Here is a 19,415-nt window from a genome sequence, read left to right on the forward strand (position 1 = left end):
CGACACAACAATTTTATAGCAATACATTTGCAAGAATCCTTGCGTTGACCTTGAATGCGTTTAAGATGTTGTTGTAGAATGTTGCATTGTATTTCATCCGAATGAGAATGTTTTCTGGGTTAAACATTCCTGCTTTGTTTCGTCTCTGCTTGCTCAGAGTATTGTTGACGGACATTTGTGGTTCCTTCGCGCTTTGCACCTGTCAAGGTGAGTCGCTAGAGTCGGTGGCCCGTTGCTGCATCGGGTACAGGGGGTACCACGAGGGGGATGGAGGCTTGGCGGGAAGCTTCTCCAGGGAGAGTTCGCAGCCTCCGAGGGATACGTTGTGCTCTAGCGCCCCGGCCCTTTGCCAAATCATCACCACGAGTGTACGCCCGAGGACTTCCGAAGCCTGGAAATGACAAAATTCCCCATTCAATAATTTATATTATTATCTGTTTGTGTTTCAAAACTCATGCCGCTAGGAGGCGCTAGTGTAGCATGTTGCCATTAGAAGATGTGATTCCACACAAATCTTTCAACTGCCTTGCTATAGCTGCACTTGAAGCAGCACAACTATAGCAAAACCAGAGGTAGGAGAGGGAGAATGAGAATTAGAATGAGATGGAAAATGAGAAGGAGAATGAGAAAGTTAGTGAGAAGGAGAAAGACATACCTGGTATTTGAGTGTTTGGTTGTACTGTGGGTCGGCACTATGACGCGCCACCCTTGTTTTCCGTTTCTGCAGCCACCGTTCTCCATCTCTGAGGTAACATTTGACGTACGTGTCGGGTTGGGTGTCTCCGTCATCGGCCACTATGTTTTTGGCACAGAGAATCTTAAAGAAAACATCAAAAAGGTTTAAGACTAAATACATTTGAAAATCAATCCTATAAAATGAAAATCATCACAGTTTTCAATTCCATACAGCCATATTGATATCTCATCCTACCTCAACTTCAAGCTGTCCCTTGGTCATCTGTAACGCCAGCCTCAACTGTGACCTGGCCAGTGGATGGCGGCCCCTCGGCACCAACTGCCCGGGCCCCGGTTCCGGGGGCGTGTCGTCCCCCACGGCGCCCATGGGGCTAATGGAGCCCCGGTAGGTGCTGTTGCCTGCAAAGGGAAAATACACCATGCCTTAGGGGTTGGTTGTGATGGTTGTAATTCAATCCTTAAAAATATCTGGCTGATTTGAAAGTGTTAAGAAATCAGACTGGGGTTGATATGTTTCGGAATTTAGCTATTTTGTAGAATGATTGGGTTGTTTCAACCATTCATTGATAATGAGATTTGTGGGCGAGGTTTTAAACTAATCAGGTTTTTTCCTTGGAAGTGACAGTATCATCTTGCGACTCACCAGTTGCAGAGCACTGCTCAAAACTACAACTTTTCATGTTTGTCCGTTTTAAAGTATACCATACAGTTCCAGTTGTGATCCAATTAACATTCAAATTTAACGATTTTATACATTTTTAGTATTGTGCGCATTCCGTAAACCATTTTTAATTTCCTACACATCCTTTTGCTTCTTAGTAAACAAGTTTTATAAAAATAACACTCAAGGCTGCAAGTCATAAAAAAACAGTAGAACTTTACTAATCGAAATCATGTTTCTATGTAAAGTGATATCATGGAAAACTTTGATAGTACAATTTAATATATATTATCAACTTGAAACCAAATGAATCGTTTGTTTGAAAAAAACACCTGTTTACTCACTTTACGAAGTTCTGAGATAAGATTATAAAAGAATTATTTCATTGTTTCTTTCATATTTTACCTTTCTATTCTTTAAATATGTGTGTGAAAATAAAACTACAAACTTAATATGCCATTTTGACAATTTTAGTTCGGCAAACCAAACACCTTGTCCTGTTTTGACTCGACCACTTTGAATTTCGTCTGTCTGTAAATTTGTCTGTGTGCTCCGTGTCCAGTAAATCCTGTCGAGATGTGTAATAGAACCTTTATATTCCGCCAAATCGCAAGAGCATTGCGACTGTTGCGAGCTGTCAAGTCGGAGCAAGTCTGAGTAATCAACATTATGTGAATTCTGCTGTTCATAGAATTACTAGTTTTACCAAGTACCCTATAATATTAATAATACGTACAACTCAAGTAAAATATTAGCAATATCAACAATTTTGGCCATTAGAGGTGCTAGTGTAACAAGTTGACGCTGGCATTTTTTTCAATGGCGGCATCCAAAAACGTCCTAAAAAGTTGATTCTGTGTGTGCAGTTTACAGATGTAGATATCATAAAAATATAATTACAAAAATTTTAAGGTTGATTTAGAAAAGGTGTGTCAGTACCATGTGGTATTCTGTTCACGTTGAAGATATAAATCAAATCGTCAATGAATTCAAAACACATTTTTGTAAAATGTGTTTTAAATTATTGAATGTGTTAAATATTGATGTTTAATAAACACATAATATTTAAACAGAATTTTTTTATGCAATTATATTTGTATTTTATTATCATCAAACACAGAGTTAATAAGAGCTTTAATATTTTTTTATGTATGAGCAAAAAGCACTAAGGTCGTACGTAGGTTACCTAATTATTTTTTTTGTCTTTTTGTATATGGTAAAATAAAGAAAATATTTCACAAAAAATCATTAAAATGTATGAAAGAAAACCAAAGCACACAACTCACGCCGCTAGGAGGCGCTAGTGTAGCATATTGCCATCGGAATGAATGGGAAATGTCAGAGGTATTATTAATATTATAGGGTATTGGGTTTACTAGTATTGCAAATTCTTCAATCTAAGATCTAAGCTATACATCGTAAAAAAAATCGAAAATGCAGATGTGTTACCCTAACATGAAATCATTTTTCTAGTGATTTCCTTGTTCTAATTTCTAATTCACATTCTATGAATATCTTACCTCTTACAATAAATATCTAATTCAATTGAGACAGTTAGAAATCGTATATAAAAACATTTTTTTATACGCATTGCTGAACATACATTTTATTATCCACCATAAAATGAAAAATTTTAGCAGTGCAGTGTTCCTGTATACGTGCAAAAGACATAGCATCCAAGCGAAAACTCTTGCTTAGGTAGTGAACCACAACACAACTCTGACACACATATTTTTTGCTTAATTCACATCCATAACTCATGCATCATTTCTACCAACTCTTCGCTAAATGTATTTAAGTGATGTTTTCAAACACGTGATTCAAACCTGACCTCGATTTGATAAATTCTACTGTTTAACATAATAACCATATGAAATGAATAACAATGTTGAATTCACATGACGTGATCATGGGGACCAGCACAGATGATCGATGACCACATAGTATAGATATTATGACCGATGCGCGATGTCTCGTCATGAGATGACCAGTCTTGGTGTGAATGCGGGCAGCAAGTTTTTTGGTTGGTTGCAGGTGAGGATAAATAGGTACACGACAGAGGATACAGAGGGGAGGATGCAAGTCGAGTGACAAAAGACAACAAAGACTACTGTAGTGTGATGTTAACTTGGTGGGATTATCTTACCACTGGGTTAGAGATCCGCAGCTAAGAAGAGACAATTAAAAGAAAAAATAAGATAAATCGGTAATTAGAATATGTAAGTGCAGATTAACCCCCTTTGTTCACGCTGTGCTTAGAGTAAAAGTGTACATATATATATAGTAATAAAGTTATTTATTTATCTAACTCGAGAGTTTCATACGGCTTTATTTGATACAACAGTTATCAGCTGTGGCGAGCTCCATAGTCTCCAGAGTCTCTTTATTGCATCAGTTATTATATTGTCTTCAAGGAGGCACAGTTGCGTGTGAAACTAGTTCGTTTCAAGCTCTTGAAAGCGTTGTATAAAAAAGACAATTTAATTCCTATTTTCTTCAAACACATAACAATTTGAATTAAATGAAAATGACAAACTTTGTTGTGATTTATTTTTGGAGTACTATGGCGTGTTGCATTGATTCTTTTTTGAGCCAATGTTTCAGACAGCGTTACAGTATCCATCATAAGGACAGATGTGAAATCATTACACACGATTGCACACACATAATCATTAATCATGGGTAAGCATGCGTTACGCATAATGATTATTATTACACATGATTTCACATGATTACACATATGTAATCATAATGTGTAATCTGCCCTGATGATTGACACTGTAAAGTTGTCTGAAACTTTGGCTAATGAAGGAGGAGAGCAACACGGCATAATACCTCAAAAATAAATCATGATAATACTTTTGGCTGTAAAAATCTCAAATCAAATAACAAACTTCGTTCACACCACCATAATTGATTGGCAGTGATCTTTGTGACATCTGAAGAACCACTTTTAAAGGTTAAAAATCCCAACAATCATCATAAAGGCTGATGATCGAGTCAAAAGGCAAATAGTAGACCACTTCGCTGTGATGACTGTAGTTATCGTTCGGAAGCTAGAGTGCTTCATATGTAATCAACCCTCAGATAAAAATAGAAAGAAAAAAATGTTGCAATATATTAAGAGTTTTAAACTAAAATCTGTTTGTTCAAATATAGCCAGTAAAAATCTCGAATCTAATACTTCAAATTCAAGTTTTACAGGATATCTATGGAGTAATCTAGGAATTCTCATCTTGTATAAAAGTACTTAGTAATCTTATGTCTAATGTGCATGCATCTATATTAGTATCTGTATATATTTTTACATGTTTATCTATGCATGCAAGGGACTCGTTAAATCTTAAATCACTTCTTCAAAATATATACCTTGACTGTTTATAGGGTGGAAGTAAGAAGAAAATGAAAGAAGAAAGTTTCAGAAAAAAGGATTGGATTCAAAAACCTGAAAAAGCTTGAGAATGTGATCTTATTATGCATCAGTTGATGGATACGATATAGTGTAATAATCCTTAAACCACAATAGATTTATTGTTTTTTGATTATAAATACTGAGCTGAGAGGGATGGACCAAGTGTGCCAAGTTTGGGATACCTAAATTTCGTTAAATCAAATAATTAATGTCTTAATAAGGGTGCATACTATTGCTTATAAGTGCCTTCAATTGAAAATACAGGAAAATTTGCTTAAATACTAGCGGAATTTATCTGTAAGCGTGTCTGGAACATTTTTGCTTCATTTAATGGTTAATGCGCTGAATCGCTTTTTGTCTAATATAGATATCTACAAAAAATGGGAATCATTCAGGAATTGAATTGATTTTGTGTATCTCGATCAAAAGAAGCACTGCTAGTGTTTGTACATCTTTCCCATACCAGTGCAATTATAAGACTTAAAGCAGGGCATAGTCAATTGAGGATGTAAAGTTGCAAATATCTCAAGAAAAGAATAAGGATAATAATTTCCGATACATTTAAAATTGGGTTTAATTTCTTCATCTGTTCTTCTGGCGTATCGAATACGCAACTTTACAGCATCTTCAGACAGCACGTCTCTGGTTTATAGTGTGTTAATAAAATCTAAATATCAATAATCAAACTGCAGACCTAAAATCAGTATCTAGTATTTAGACTTACGTCTCGACTGTAATTCAAAAGATGCAAGTCAACTTACGTCTCGACAGTAAATCAAAAGATGAAACTCGACTCACATATTATTCTCGACAGTGAATAAAAGGCAACATAAAGCAAGTTACGTGTCTACTGTCAATCAAAGAATGTCACTGAACTTACGTGTCAATCTCAAATCAAAGACGTAAGTCAACTTACGACAAGAATGTATACTGGACATAACTCAACTTACGACTAGAATGTATACAGGACGTAAATCAACTAACGTCTCAACTGCGTCAGAGTCAGAAGAAGAGTTTGTTTGTTGTAGACTTACGTCTGGACTGCTTGCCCGTTAGGCTCATGGTCCTGCCGAGCTCGCCGCGCACCTGCTTCAGGTTGCGCAAGATCTCATCGGGGTCGCGCGGGCGCGCCACGGAGGAACGGCGACGCTCGGGCCGGTACACGGGGGGTGGGATGTCCAGGTCTATGCTTCCGGAGGCTTCTGGGGACATTGGGGTGTGAGTGCATCGGTGTATAAGGATTGGGTAGATGGATCAAAATTACAACTCTGTGAGATTGAGATAAAAAATTCAATAAAAATTGTTAAGAAATCAATTTTTGCCACTCGATTAAACTTTGATAAAGTTAAACTGGTTTAAAACCGTTAAAACTTAAATGCTTTAGCATCTCAGCCAATTTTGCAATTGCAATTTCATGGTAAAATTGATATTTTTACACTTTTAAAATATCGACCCCTGGAAACATCAAGGACGTCCGACACGGCAATGTTATGGAATAATGAGCTCTAAATTAGCTCTCTCTAGAACCCATTATAGCATGATATTTCTGTGTATAATGAAATTTTGTTATTCTGAGGTTGATATTTTTCACACGACTACTCTACAAGGTGGGCAGTGGGCAGTGGGCACACACTTCACTCTCAACTATTAGCTACGCCTTGTCAAAGGACCCTACCTTTCTCCTGCTGCTGTTGGAACGAGGACCGCCTAGATCCCGGTAAGGAGCGTGAGAAGTCCTTCCCAAGCTGGTACACCTCCACTTCAAGGGTTTCGGATTGGGAGGAGCCGCGGCGAGACCCCGCGGTCCAGGCGTGGTCCGGGTGTAACAAGGACTGGCACTCGCCGATGGAGTCTACGTCATCTGGAATGAAAGTGCAATTCATAACCTGCTTACGCAACAAACCGAACTATGAATTGGAAGTATGTGAAAATACTGTTTATTTTTACAGTACCTTTGTCAAAAGATTGTTTGTAGAACATAAATAAGGCATTGTATATAGGAATTGGTTCTATGTAGAAAGACTGTTTATGGAACATAAAGCAGTGTGAAATTAAAATACGTAGAAGTTGATTCCGTGGAACATTGTTGCATTTTGAATAGTAAGTATTTAGGAAGACCATTTGGGGAAGACAATGCATTTTCTAATGGAAGTATGTAGAAAGAAATTTGCTAAATCTATGAGCATTGTGAAATGGTAGTATGCAGAAAGACTATTTGTGGAATCTATGAGCATTGTGAAATGGTAGTATGCAGAAAGACTATTTGCGGAATCTATGAGCATTGTGAAATGGTAGTATGCAGAAAGACTATTTGCGGAATCTATGAGCATTGTGAAATGGTAGTATGCAGAAAGACTATTTGCGGAATCTATGAGCATTGTGAAATGGTAGTATGCAGAAAGAATATTTGCGGAATCTATGAGCATTGTGAAATGGTAGTATGCAGAAAGACTATTTGCGGAATCTATGAGCATTGTGAAATGGTAGTATGCAGAAAGAATATTTGCGGAATCTATGAGCATTGTGAAATGGTAGTATGCAGAAAGACTATTTGTGGAATCTATGAGCATTGTGAAATGGTAGTATGCAGAAAGAATATTTGCGGAATCTATGAGCATTGTGAAATGGTAGTATGCAGAAAGATGCCAGATGCGAAAGGAAAGATGCCAGAGGACTACTCCATGTTGCAGATTGGAAGACGACGGCCGAGGACAGAGGGCGGTGGAGGCTCATGTTAAAGGAGGCCAAGGCTCGAAATGGGCTGTAGCGCCATTGAAGAAGAAGAAGAAGTATGCAGAAAGACTATTTGCGGAATCTATGAGCATTGTAAAATGGAAGAATGTAGAAAGACTACTTGTGGAATCTATGAGGATTGTGAAATGGGAGAACGTAGAAAGACTATTTGTGGAATCTATGAGGATTGTGAAATGGGAGAACGTAGAAAGAGTATTTGAGGAATCTATGAGGATTGTGAAATGGGAGAACGTAGAAAGACTATTTATGGAATCCATGAGCATTGTGAAATAAAAATATGAAGAAAGATTATTTGCGGAATCTATGAGCATTGAAATGGAAGAACGTCAAAGGACTATTTGGGGAACAAGATGCATTATGAGTTGTATGTGTATAAAATTTGCATGGAAATACAATTTGCGGAATCATTGGGTATTATGAAATGAAAGTATGAATAAAGGCCATATACCTAGTACCTAGTGTGAATTGGAGAAACATTCGCTGTGCTAAAGGTAATGCCAGCTAGGATCATATAGAAAACCAGTTGCAGAACGGTGAAAAGTAAGGTGAAAATAAATATTATAATCCTGTTTGCGAAAAACAATGCGGCGAGTTGCAGGAATACATAAATAAAATTTACCGAAGTTAAAATGAATAAACAATTTTAAGAATTTTTAGTGCTTGTTCGTGGAATAAAATGTATAGTGAGTTTTTTTGGAAATACAGTTGTGGAACATTAAAACTTTTAGTGGATCGTGAAGATGTGTGATTTGGGGAAATATAGAAACTTGTGCTTGGTAAATTGGATAATTCAGCGATGTCGAAGTGAAATATTTTGTAAGTATACCTCTCAAGAGCACAATATAGACTGTAACGGCTCCATATTCATTGCTTGAAGTGAAACCTACCGAAAAAAGTTAAGTAAATCAGAATAATTCATGAAAAAAGTAAGAACGTAAGAAGTTACTTTTAAAGAACCAATAAATCTCACTTTTTATCTATACAGAAAACCAATCTTCAAATACATTGACGATTTCAGATATATATTGAATATATACAAGTCTGTAATTGGTTTATGAGATGCCCAAGATATTTTAAATGTGTAATTGTGTAAGGTGCTTTATGTGAGTGAGGAAAATCAGTTTTTTTAAAAAACATATAATCTTCTATATTTACAAATAAGAATATCTATGGCGTGCGGCCTGGATTTGTTTTTTTATACAAATCTACAGTTTTATTCTGAGATTAATAAAATTTTGCACAGTTGACCTTCAAAACAAAAAGACTGTCACTTTCTATGTTAGATTTTTAAAAACCACCCACATCCCTATTGCCCTCTATTAAGGAAAAATTTTTATACTACTTGATAAAATTTTGCGCATTTTGTGTTCAAATTAGGAAGAAAATTACACTCTTTATCTGATATCGAAAACTCTGTCTAAAGCCCGGGCAACGTTGGGACCTCAGTTAGTTCATAATATATATATTTTAAATAACTTTTTCTTTCAACTATCAATGTTAAAGCTAAGAACTTAAAAAAAACGGTCCGATTAGAAGTGCTAAGTAGTGCCAACAGATTTCGCATCAGATGACGTCACTACCAAAAGGTCGTGTCCAAGGCGCCCCAGTGTAAATGGAGCGGTATAAATAACGTCAGTTTATACTACTTAACTCTTTGCACGCGGCCGTATCAACTGTTGTTACGGCAAAAAGTCTATACTCACACGCGGCTGTATCAACAGTTGATACGGCAACTTTGACGGCCGATATTCCCGCTCTTTTTCGTCATAAATGTATTTCTTGCTCACTTGGACATTTGTAGAACTATCACGATGCTGACATCTATAAGAATTTCTCAAAAATAAAATTTTATTTCATAAAAAAAGATTGATAACCAAGTGCGCCTTTTAGTCCTTTAGTTTACATTTTTGTCAACGGATGGCGTTAGTACTAGTTTGTCATTCACAACTTTTCATAACTAAGAATGATAAGTGATCATGGTGTCCCACTTGTGTCTATAAACACAGTGGCCTAAGTACACACACACCGAGAGTGGTTTATTTATGACGCCGAGTGAATGGCGGGACCACATTCAAAAGATACGGTACGTCTTTGTATGAAATTTTATGTTTTTGTTTTTATAAACATCTAAGAGTGTTGACACACGAGGATTTGTTTTCATATTGTGGAGAATAATCTGTTCTGTCTATATAGTCCAATAAATCATGCCAGAATGCTATAATTTGACATTTAATTGCATGCATAGGTATTTGAAAATATGTACCGCGTACGGGTATAGATAAAACGGAGCATATTAACGCGTTCAAAAGGTTAATTAAGAATCAAGAGTAAGAAAGTTACAAATTAAGAATCGGTGTTTGTTTATTTATTCTTACCTGAGACAGATCTCTGCCCTGCGAAGTCTCTCCTCGGGGTGCCGGGGGCGCCAGACAGCGAGCCCCTCGGGGAATGTCCAGGGGAGCGTCCTGGGGCCCCAGAGGCACCTCGCAATCCGCGGGGGTCTTCCAGGCGATACCACACTGCGCGGTCATCGAGGAACGCCTTCTCAAGGTCAACCTATTTAAAAAAAAGTTTTATTATTACAGGATTTTGATTTGATATTTTATTTTGTTGTACTTTCTGTTCTCTTGATACATGATTATACTAGCGAAGCCCCTTGAAAAATCACAGGATAGTCTGAATTCTCGACAAATCAGTTCCAATTTTGAAAGGACACTTAAAATATTTTTCTGTCAAATACTACTTAATTACTTTATCACTTGTTTGAATTCTTGACACATCAGTTCCAATTTTGAAAATGACTCTTAAATTCAAAGCAAACTCGAGTTTATTGAACAAAGTAATGCAGGGCACACAGATAACTGAAACTGATTGTCGATTTTCATATTTTTCAATAATCTTGTTCTAAGACTTAAAAAGATTTACGAACTTACCGTGCACTCTCCAAGGAACACCGGTTCAGCCTGGGGCAGGAGGTCCCACAGGTTAACTTGGAGGCTGCGCCCCGCCAGCTCGGCCCCGGAGACCCCAGTAAAGGTCAGGGTGGCGTTCCAGATGGGGGCTTGCGATGCGGGGGCCACCACAGTCTGCATCACCCCACTGCTGTCTCTGTAAAGGAAAAAATGATTTATATTCAGAAAGGTTATAGCAGTTTTACAACAAAATTTGCGAAATTTAAGATTCAACCCAAGATTTCTGCTGTAAATTGCAAAAAATCGAATATTGCAGCTTTGCTACCTTAACCGAAAATAATTTTCTAAAATTTCCATGGTATCAAAAACACTTTCGGTGGTGTGTCTGCGATTGTAACTTCGGTTTGATGAACTCGGATTTGTTTTGAATTTAACCCATCGGCATACCTGCCGCCAGATTGGGGCGCTGCACTTTTTTCGCATCGGCATATTGCTCGCCCCATTGGGGCGACTTAAACTTTTCCCACATACTTAGTTAGTATACAATAAAATTAGGATCTATATAAAAACATAAAAAGTGTTTAATTTGGAGAAATATGGGGTGCAACAATGCACAGTAATCCTTCTAAAGTACGCAAAGATGATGTCACAAATAAAAATTAGTATGCCGATGAGTTAATTGTCCTTTTCACAATTGAAACTGACTTCATGACTCAGGAATTCATACTACCTGCACTAGTAATTTCTGTTTTATATTTTATGATTTTCTGAAAAGAATTTCTTGGTGAGAGCGTAAAATCGGAATAGAAAAGAGCTGTTTAGGTACCTTGGAGAAAAAAAGTCTAAGGTGGCGAACATTATCAGAATAATCTCCAGCCTCATTTAGTACAATTCTGGGCAGTTGGAGCAACTAACAGATGACCGTTAGAAAATTGTTGAATGTCGATTATTATATTATTCGATCAGCTGGGATGAGAAGTTGAAGAATCTTGAAGCGCTGCAGGCTTCGAATATGTGAGAATTGCCAAAAGATGACAAATCTAGAAAAAAATTGACAGAGGTTTCTGTCCATAGCTGGATGCCAGAAGGCTCATGAAGAAGATGTGGAAGTCTGTACGAACGATAAAATATACAATCTTCATGAATACTCACTGCACAGGAAGAAGTCTCAGTTGCGCATAAGCCTCCGGGAGAGCACCATAGCCCAAGGAGTCGTCCCTGGCAGCCAGTTCATCAGCGGCCATAAGCGCCACCACCAGCTCTCTTCGCTCTCCGTGGTACCACACTTGCAGCTGAGCTCTCCCGGTTACCAGCTTGGCGCGGGCTATCTGCTCCTGTAGTAGAAAAGGCTATCAGATGCTATGAGGTATATAGATGATGGTTTAGAAATGGTAATGAAAAGGTAATTTGCTATAGTAAACTAAATTGCTTGACCCGCTCCTAGAGCAGAGAACATTGATAAAGAGCGTGGAGGTATGATGATTTGGAGGTTCTTTTGAAGTGGGTGATTTTGTTGAAGGAACCTAAATATGTATTGAAATAATTCTTTGCCCCGGTTCTCAGCTCTTGTAGTAGAGGAGGATGTTAGATACAATAGAGATAGGTATATGATTTAGATATGCCTTTGAAAAGGGTCACTTTGTTGTAAGAACCTAAGGAGCTACTGAACTTGGTACTGGATCTCTGTTCTCATGGAGATATTTAGATGATGATGACTTGTAGGAACCTAAATAATTAATGAAATTATGACAGGCGCCATAAATTATGAACAAAACATGTCTTGATACATATATAAATATATATGTATCAAGAACTGTTATATATAGAGGAGAATAAATTGTCTACTGGAAAAACTGTAGTCCCTTGGGTTTAACTATGTTCTGGAGAGATGTACATATTTTGGAGCTGCCTTTGAAGGAGTAATACTTCATCGCAAGGAAAAGCCTGAGAAATACATATGACAAAAACTGTATAATTGCCATGAATAATTATGATTGAAAAGTTTGGAAAGGAAAGGGAATAAGTCACTAACATCTTTACAACGTGTTAAAAAACAAGTTTTTTTTTTTACGTGATAATTCACAAAACATTGTTTGTACTGTGTAAACAGTAATGATGTTGATAAAGCATTGTATTTGTGGAAATGGCTGAGGAGCACCTGAGTGCATCTCATTCGAGATCTAACTATTAACCTCGCTAGAGTCTGTGAGGTTATGAGGCGGCAATAAATTAGGTACGGATTTCTTGACAGGGCTCAGATTAAATGAAGGAGGAAAAGCTTATTTCATATGCAAGTCATCTTAAAAAATAAAAATTAAAGGATTAGTTTCATTGGGTTATATGAACCATTCACCCTTGATTTAGCAGAAAAGAAATATAGATTATTAGTTTTGATAAAAAAAAACCCTAATTTATTTTCGTGCAAGAATTAGTTAGGTTGTACCTAGGTTGAATATTAATAGGTTAACTAAAATTGATTTCCCGGAGAGAAATATGGGATTTTTCACGGTTATATTCCGGTATCATGCTTATAAGAAGGTTTAAAATTAGACATCTAAACGCCTATGAATATTAAAGTCATTGGAATTAAAACTACTGAAAAGGTGGGTATAAAAATTCTACAAGGCATTTATTTATAAGTTACCTGAATAATTTAAAATACCTAGTTTGTTGATAAGCGAGAGGAGATTATTAAATTCTCTGGACATAATAAACCTTAACTAAAAATATTATGTTAGTTGCCGAAATACATACACAAGTGAGACATTGTACCGTAATTGCTATGGTGAGATATGTTTTACACCATATAGTTTTAAAAAATGACAAAACAGGAAAAATAGAACTATTTAGGTTTACATAAAATATTGAATATTTATTTTTTATATATATATATATATATAGTGCATGTCACAACAACAAAGGCATTCATTTAGTTTAATATGTGTATATTAACATAAGTTCGGTTCTTATGCATAAGTTACATTTTCATTACAAAAGCATGCTAAGGCTATTATAATTAATATTTAACTCATCACATGTTGTTTTTGCTAAGAAGCGTATAATTATTTTTGCTTAAATAAAAGATAAAAGCTTTGGATATCTAAATATTTGATTTCACACTCTCTATTAGATAAGTGGAGCAATTAAGCGATATTTATTACAATAATTTTGCAGGGTTTTTTTGGTATTAGGGAACTACCTGAATAACGTTCTATTCTGTAGATAATGATCTAAAGATATCGGTATTCTAAATAATACCCTGACACCAAAACAATAAAGGAAGGAATATTTACTTAAAATTCATTAATAATTAATTTACTAACCTTAAAATGTAATCAGTACAGATTTGTAAAATAGCAAAGTGGAAACACATACAAATAGTTAATTGTATCTTAAACAGGTACGTTTTTGGTAGGTCTCACTAAGTAAGACATGGAGAGTTTGTTATTGCAGTTTCTACTGACAAAGAGAAATTTACAATTATTCAAAATGCTTTTTATCACAAATATACATTCAATAGAGTAGAGGAAGTCTGATGTTCCGGGGAACTCCGTTTTTCAATACCACACATAAAAAAGGTTGTTTAACAATATTCCAAACATTTTTTAAAAGTAGGTACACAAGAAAAGTTCTGATAGGTTATCAGAATAGTTTTTAGAAAAAAAAAACATTTCAGAGGGAACACTAATTAGTATGTAATTCATTCAAGATGGCTATTTGCAAGTCAAACAATAAAGAGAACTTCACATTCATGCCAAAGAAAATTTATTGATGCTCATTTTGTAAAATGATATTTTAAAATCTTTTATTCATTGTTTTCAGCATTATTTCAGCAACTAAATTTTAGTAAGCAGGCTAGGCTAATTTTCACCTTCATCTAAGGTTTTTTACAAACCGTTTGTATCTCAGAAAGTTTCATGGGCCTCTGTTGAAGTAAAGTCAAGTCCCGGATTTGACGGATAGTGACTTCATTGGCATCATGATACTGTTGTTGATATTATATGTTATCTTCTAAAACGTGCAACGTGCCATGACACTTCTCTAAGGCATAACAGACCGGCAGATAGTCTGGCTCTCGGAAGCATCAGACGGAATGTAAAATAATAATCTTATCATTCATCTATGCAATGAACACACATCCAAAGTTAAATCTGAGGCCTAAAGTTGGCAGTAACTTGCGTATCGGAATAAAACGATACCAAACATGGTGTTCCTTATTTGAGACAAGGTTCAAAACCAAATGGATAGATTAAATGCATGCATTGGAAATGTGAGTTTATCTAGAAAATTAATTTCTTGATCATTTGTTGAAAGAAAATGTTTTATTTTTTTTAGTTATTATTAAGCTCATTCACATGCGTTCTACAAACTTAACATTTTCTTTAAAAAACGGAGGAAAACTATTTAATTTAAATAATTTAAAAAGTATTTGATTTATTTTGGAGCTATGTAGTGATCTAGAAAAGTTTTGAAATGAGGTAATGATTGCCAGAAGGGGAGATTGAAAGAAATATAAATAGTTCGGTAGTATATACCAGATAAGGCGTCTAAAGAGATGATTTTTAAAATGTTCATTGCATATTTGACAAAAAAAATCCGTTGGTCGTGCCAATTGCGACAATGCAGGGCAAGTAGTGATTTATCTCAAGTAGGTATTTTACACTAAATTAAACTTCAAAATATGCATCGTGCTTTACTTTAAAATCTTTAATTTCTCTCACCCATTTTATCCATTGTCATCTGCTTCAATGTCTTCTTATTCACTCAAGTAAACATGCTAAAAGCTGTGTCATTCTTCCAAGTAAAGTAAAACGAAATCAAATAAAGTTTAAAATAATTTTGAGAAATTTGATAAACATAAAGATGATACGTCAAAAAAGTTTTGTGATAATTAAAAAGACGTTTTATATTATTTTCAAATTGTAAATTAATTTTAAATAATAATTTTATTATTATTTAAAATTGAACTGAACTTCAATTTACCCTTGAAAAATGTCCTCCACAATACAAGTAAATCCTAGCTTGGAGGCAGTATACATTCTCTTGTACAACAAAACTTGTTTAATAAAAAATATATATTTTTCTGGCGAGATTGTAAAAATTAAATGTTTTTCTAGAATATGTAGGAGTTGTTTTAATTGAGAAAGATAGCTATGCATTGAATACAATATTTTATTCTTCATAAATTAATATACAACATACATTTTATTTTATCGATAAATAATATATTCATATAATGAATTTTAATTACAGTTTTATCATTATTATCCATTCATCATTTTCTATATCTAAAATTTACAATATCAGTATAGTTTCAACTGACACTACAAATTCAATATTAAGTAAAAATAATCCTCCTCAATAATTAATTTACACCATAAAATTTGTAAATTAGATAAATGTTCAGTGATTCACACCGCATTACACATGATGTAACGGTAGAATGTTACAGGAAAAGATGACAGTTATATGATTTTATAAATAATTGTGTTATGTAAGATAAGATCTACTAAAGTACTAAACTGTGTATTTTACCTATCAATACATTTTTAGGTCAGTATTCAAATGAACCATAGTTAATTCCACTTCCGAATAACACCTTTATTTCATACCACTAATTAATATGACCTTATTTCATTTTAAACACCTAATAATTTATTGTATCGTATTAGTACCAATATAATATGTGAATTTAAATATTTGAAATGAATATCACATATATAAGGAAGATGAAAGTGTTTAATATTTAAAAGGAAGTCTTTGATAGACAAGGAAGGTACCATCGAACCACAATCGTTCGAATGTTCAAACCATTTAGCAGAACATTCTTCTCTCTAGAGCGCTCGCTCTATGAAGATTTTGCCGCCCTCTGCATATAAATGTTATTATTTTGTAAACTATGCACTCGTCAAGGTCAAGCGTCCTAGTAGTTGCCCTCCCGTTCCTCACCCAACTGTATTGAAAGTTTGAGAAGGGTAAGTCACAGGTGACTGTGGGAAAAAGAGTTGTTACCTGCGAGTCGCGCGCGGCGGCAAATTGCTCACTGCGCGACCACTCATATAAGCATAATTTATGTATGTACTTATAAGGATATTATTTTTTTTAATTGTGTTTGTGCCTGTTTTGATATAAATATAATGTTGTAATGGTTATTTCGAATGTTGTAATTATTATTTTTCTTTTTTTTTTAGATAAACAACCAAATGGATAAGCAATAAGCTTACATATGGACCAAAAAAGAGTGCAATGTATTCACAAACTTATTGTGCAATTAACACTGTATGTACACGTGTCAAGACATGTATTTAGTGAAACATATAAATTTGTGTTAATTTTGTCTATTTTTAATTTTATGTAGGAGGTAAAAATGATAAAAGTAACGAATTTTTCCCAAAGAAAATTAAAAGCCAAATTTTTCAGAGACTTAAATAAATATATCTTTTTTCTATGTTTCATTTTGATTTTTTTATAATAATTTATACGTTTGTTTGTACAAATGTGCAAAAAATGCATTTTAATATGGGCAGCAAAATGCTCTCCACGCGACTGTTCATGTTTCACAGAAAGGCGCGACTACTCTAGGGTTAAAAGCTGAATTGCGGTGTTCGAACTCGATTCAGATTGCCAATAGTCACATTTACAAATCGTGAGTTCAGAATACAATAGTATATAATCCTCTCTTAAAATATACAATGTAATTACATAAAAGATTTTAGACCTTTAATAACAGAAATACATTTCACAGTTAGGTTTTGTTAGTAAAGATATTTAAGAAAAAAATTCTATCACTGCGTTAGGCTATGTTTTATATATTTTTCTTTTCATCAATATAGCAGTCATTAAACTCTTTTTAAGCCGGTAGATCCACAGTCTAACCCGAAATACTCTCATCTTATGCATTTCTCAATGAATTATTTAATAGTATAATTTTATATTTTACAACATCAATATAATATTTGCGAATATCTACATTACTCGGTAGTAAGGGTTATATTATGAACTATTTTAACGTTTTGATATTTTAAATTTAATGTTTAAATTTCAAGTACAACAATAATTAAAAAGATAAATAGTGTCTAGATAAATAACGAGCCTATATTAATCACATTTATTATTTTTTACAAAAAAGCAGGTAGGTTTTAATCAATATTTAACAGTACAATTAGTTTTCGTGAAAAATCGACAGTCTAAAAAAATTTACACATTGTAAAAAAATCTTAAGAATAATTTGATATAAATATTTTTTCAGTAAAATTAAAGGAAATTAACGAAGTACAAGAGAATTTTTTTAAATAATTTTTCTCGCATCAAAACATGGGAATGTTAGTATTATATATGTACATTTTCAATCAATCTACTTTATTTAATATTTTTGGATAATTGATAGGATTATCATCTATTTACAAGTATTTCAATTTTATAGAATATTTTTCTTCAATTTAATAATATACGAGTATAAATATGTTTTTATTTTTTACTTTGCAAAGTTAGGCTATACAAATTTAAAACTTGGTTATATATACAAAGTTGTGGGTAAAATGAATAAAATTTTCCTTAAATTCTGTTGGGCAAGTATAATATTACAAATGATAGTAAATATTTTTTGCATGGGTCAGGATATTATTTGAAATATCTTTACAATAACTTGAATTAATCGTTTTTTTTCTTTGATATCTATCTACATATTGTATCAAAAAGTTCAATACCCAGAATGGTTGTTATGATGTAATTTATCTCTGTTCTGTTTGGAAAAATATTTTTTCTCCAGAGACAGAATGAAAAAAAGGCCTTCACTACAATGTAATTTACAAAACACTATGTAAAACACATCAAACTAGAATCTTACTTTAAAGTTTTTGATAAAACAACGGTAGTTTTTTTTAAAATTGTCGTACAATCTACAATCTTGGAAAGCTAATATTTATCAGCGGGATATACATTGGCAAAGAAATATAAATGTTATCTAAAAACATAATTTTCAAATAAGTACTAACTTTTAGATATACACTAAACTATGTTAACAAAGGTTAAATAAGTTTAAAAGACTGTTACTAACTTTTCGGGATTTTCAATTTTCGACCTAGTTGCGCCATCTTTTAGGCTGGCAAATAGCCAATTTCAAAAACTATTTTTTTTTATTTGACTGAGGATTGAAAATTCCTCCCCAGGGACTTGAGTCAACTTCGCTGACACCTAAGCCAAATTAACTGCTGTAAATTTTTCAAAGTCATCTAATTTGAGAAAGATGTTTGTGTGCATGAGTGCTACCAAAAGCTGATAGAATGCATCGTCATCGACATCGAATCTGTCTGACGAGTTTCAGTTTGATCGAATATCGGGAAGTGGGTTAATTTCCAAGATTCAATTTCATTCATTCAATCAGGAAAACAAAATCAAAATTTAAACAGATGTACATATTTTAAAAGACTATCTCTGAGACTTTTTAACGAAAATGTCATTTCGGCATCTTGATTTTTATAATTTACAAAATAACATTTTTTTATAATTTACAAAATAACATTTTTTTCTTAAACAGCAGGTAAGGAAGTTTTGATCACATTGTTTGCACTGGGTAAGCAATTATGCATGATGTGTACTTCCCAATCCTTTTTAACCGTAGTTTTGTCACCTCATTCTTTCGTTAACAGAGGTGTTACTGTATATGCAATACATACATCTTTTTACAATATGGTATATTAAAATTAGAAATATACCTATATATAAAATCCGCTCATATCATACACACCTATATTTTTACAAAATATCATTTAATCATGAAGGTTTTACATGTAGGATATATATTATGCTTTGACAAATTATAGACCAGGGATGGTAAACCTTTATCAAGCGTGCAACTTAGAATTTTATATATGTGCAACGCTTGCTGTGTGTTGGTGTGTGATACCTAATATTCTTTGCATGTTAAAAAAAAATTGCAGAGTAAAAGCATATTAGTGATTTTTATCTGTCGTCTAAATAT

At 34.0% G+C, this 19,415-nt stretch overlaps 1 protein-coding gene across 1 annotated transcript in view; it reads right to left on the minus strand.

The window, feature by feature from the left end:
- Positions 1-202: 202 nt before the first annotated feature.
- The window catches only part of Fife (regulating synaptic membrane exocytosis protein fife), a 399,632-nt gene continuing 380,419 nt past the window's right edge, over positions 203-19,415 (minus strand). Inside the window, exons 14-21 of the mRNA XM_089633979.1 lie at positions 11,588-11,769; positions 10,457-10,631; positions 9,899-10,079; positions 6,445-6,630; positions 5,804-5,968; positions 932-1,095; positions 656-817; positions 203-391 (exon numbers count right to left, since the gene is read on the minus strand). Of these exons, the coding sequence (XP_089490105.1) occupies positions 203-391; positions 656-817; positions 932-1,095; positions 5,804-5,968; positions 6,445-6,630; positions 9,899-10,079; positions 10,457-10,631; positions 11,588-11,769 (1,404 nt within the window). The remainder of the gene's footprint in view (positions 392-655; positions 818-931; positions 1,096-5,803; positions 5,969-6,444; positions 6,631-9,898; positions 10,080-10,456; positions 10,632-11,587; positions 11,770-19,415) is intronic.

Source organism: Hesperophylax consimilis, chromosome 7 (assembly GCF_061612785.1).
Source record: "Hesperophylax consimilis isolate HC1 chromosome 7, BYU_Hcon_1.0, whole genome shotgun sequence".
NCBI lineage: Eukaryota > Metazoa > Arthropoda > Insecta > Trichoptera > Limnephilidae > Hesperophylax > Hesperophylax consimilis.